This window comes from Microcaecilia unicolor, chromosome 14, assembly GCF_901765095.1.
Source record: "Microcaecilia unicolor chromosome 14, aMicUni1.1, whole genome shotgun sequence".
NCBI classification, from domain to species: Eukaryota; Metazoa; Chordata; class Amphibia; order Gymnophiona; family Siphonopidae; genus Microcaecilia; species Microcaecilia unicolor.
The window spans coordinates 28,829,417-28,831,388 of NC_044044.1; the positions used below are offsets into that span (position 1 = coordinate 28,829,417).

Below are 1,972 nucleotides of genomic sequence, written 5' to 3' on the forward strand. Positions count from 1 at the left end.
GGCAAAAAGAAACTGGGAATTTCTTGTGATTGGTTTCTCTCACACCTGGGAGCCAATCAGCTTTTACACTGCCATTTTCAGCCCTATGATTGGAGGAAGTTGCTCTAGAGAAGAAACACCAGCTTTATTTTTGCACCTAGTTAAAATGCAAGCAGAATTTCTTCACACCCGGGGTTTGGGGGATTAGCCCTGAGCAACTAGCTCTGCATATTTTTTATTTTTTTAATTGTTTGTCTGGCCTGAGTTCTGGGATTTCACTAAACATGCTTCGACATTTTGTAGGACCTCTTTTTCTTCTGTTTCTCTCTCCAGGTAATTATGATCTTAGGGGAAAATTATCCAGTGACTTTAGAGTCCAGCAATTAAAACACAAAGCTGAGCAAGTTTGAACTGTCTGAATTTATTTCTAGTTCTGTTTATTCATTTAGCCAGCAGTTGCTGGGCTGAATGATACATTGATCCTGTGGCTGATGAATTGCAGCTCAAAAGTGCTTTTGAGGTGATGCATGTTACACTGATTTGCATTTAAAAAAAGTAACACATCAGTTTATTAAAATTCAATTTCCATGATTTTTTTCCTAGGTGAAACATTTGGGGCTTCCGTTGACCAACAACCATCAGAAGTGTCTGGCAGGGAAGGAGAAACACAGACCCTAAGCTGTAATCACAATGGCACCAACTTTCCTTGTCTGTTCTGGTACAGACAGGGAGAAGGTGGAGGGCTGCAGTACATGCTCCGGGAGCCAGGAAAATCAGGGGCTTGTAGCAGCGAAAAGATGGGTTTCATCGGGAAAAGATTCACCTCCAGGGCTAGTACCACTTCAACGAATTTAACCATCACAGATCTAGAAGTGGGAGACAGTGCAACGTATTTCTGTGCTCTGCAAGAGAGTGGCACAGTGATGAAAGTGGCAGCCTGAGCAGTACAAAAACGTTATACTTCAAGTGCTGGGGATTTGCAAGAGTGCAGAACGTTTTATGGGAGGTTATGTACACTCCAACCCCATGGTATAAATCACGTGTCTTGTCATTATTATTAAAGTTTAACCCATTGTCAACACGTGGGAAGCACTATTGATTTATATCTAGCGATTGTATGCTGTTCCACACCCTAACCTTATTATATTTAGTGGACACTACAATCCCATTACACTTTTTTTAAGTGCAGAAAAAGTGAGTGACAAACCTTTCTTGTCTCGCTGAATGTAAATTCCAAAGAAATATCGTTGTGTTAAGTCAAAAAGTAGAAACTGAGACATTAAATAATTGTGTGAAAAATAATTCCACTGAATATGCCGGTCTGAGAGAGCTTCAGAGTCAGGGGTGTGCTGGTAAATTGTTAACAGGGGGCTCTCTCTCTCGCCAGCAAAGTAAAAGAGAATTCAGGAGGGGCCCAAGCCCACATTTTGGGATCCATTTGTTAAAGTAGCCATGGAGAACCGGCTCCCAAAATTCTTAAAAACTTAACAAACGGCTCTCGAGAGCCTGCTCCAGCACACCACTGAGTGTTCCTTTGCAAAATGATAGAATGAGGAGAAAATCCAGAGTCCTGATTTCTTTAGTCCATGCTTGCAGGACTGTCAATCTGACCTTTAAACCAGTCCTAACCATAATACCGCTTTTACATATCATCCTTCAAAAATATAGGCATCTTCTTTAAAAAGAAATGAATGTTGCCCTCACAGCTCATAAGAAGAGGAAAATCTCTCCTAATTTACTGAAGCTTTCCAAAATTGTGGATCATAAGTGCAGTTGAAATTCATCATATCGGCCACAGGATGTCGCTGTTGCAGCCAAAATAGAATCCCTCGTCTCTAGGTTTTGCTGTTCATGCGTTTTGTAGCTCCCTAATACGTATTTAATGCACTGACACTGTTTGAATAGCAGTTTTGGTTTTCCTCTGTGCATTCTCACACTATCAGGATGATTATTGCTTCATAACTCAGAACAAATGGAATTTTAAAAATTAAAT

The 1,972-nt window shown here is 40.5% G+C and overlaps 1 gene segment (V, D, J or C); it reads left to right on the top strand.

The window, feature by feature from the left end:
- The first annotated feature begins 231 nt into the window (after window positions 1-231).
- On the top strand, window positions 232-920 carry LOC115457308. The segment is given in 2 exon segments: window positions 232-312; window positions 583-920. Coding segments are annotated over 2 exon segments (387 nt in total).
- The last annotated feature ends 1,052 nt before the right edge of the window (window positions 921-1,972 follow it).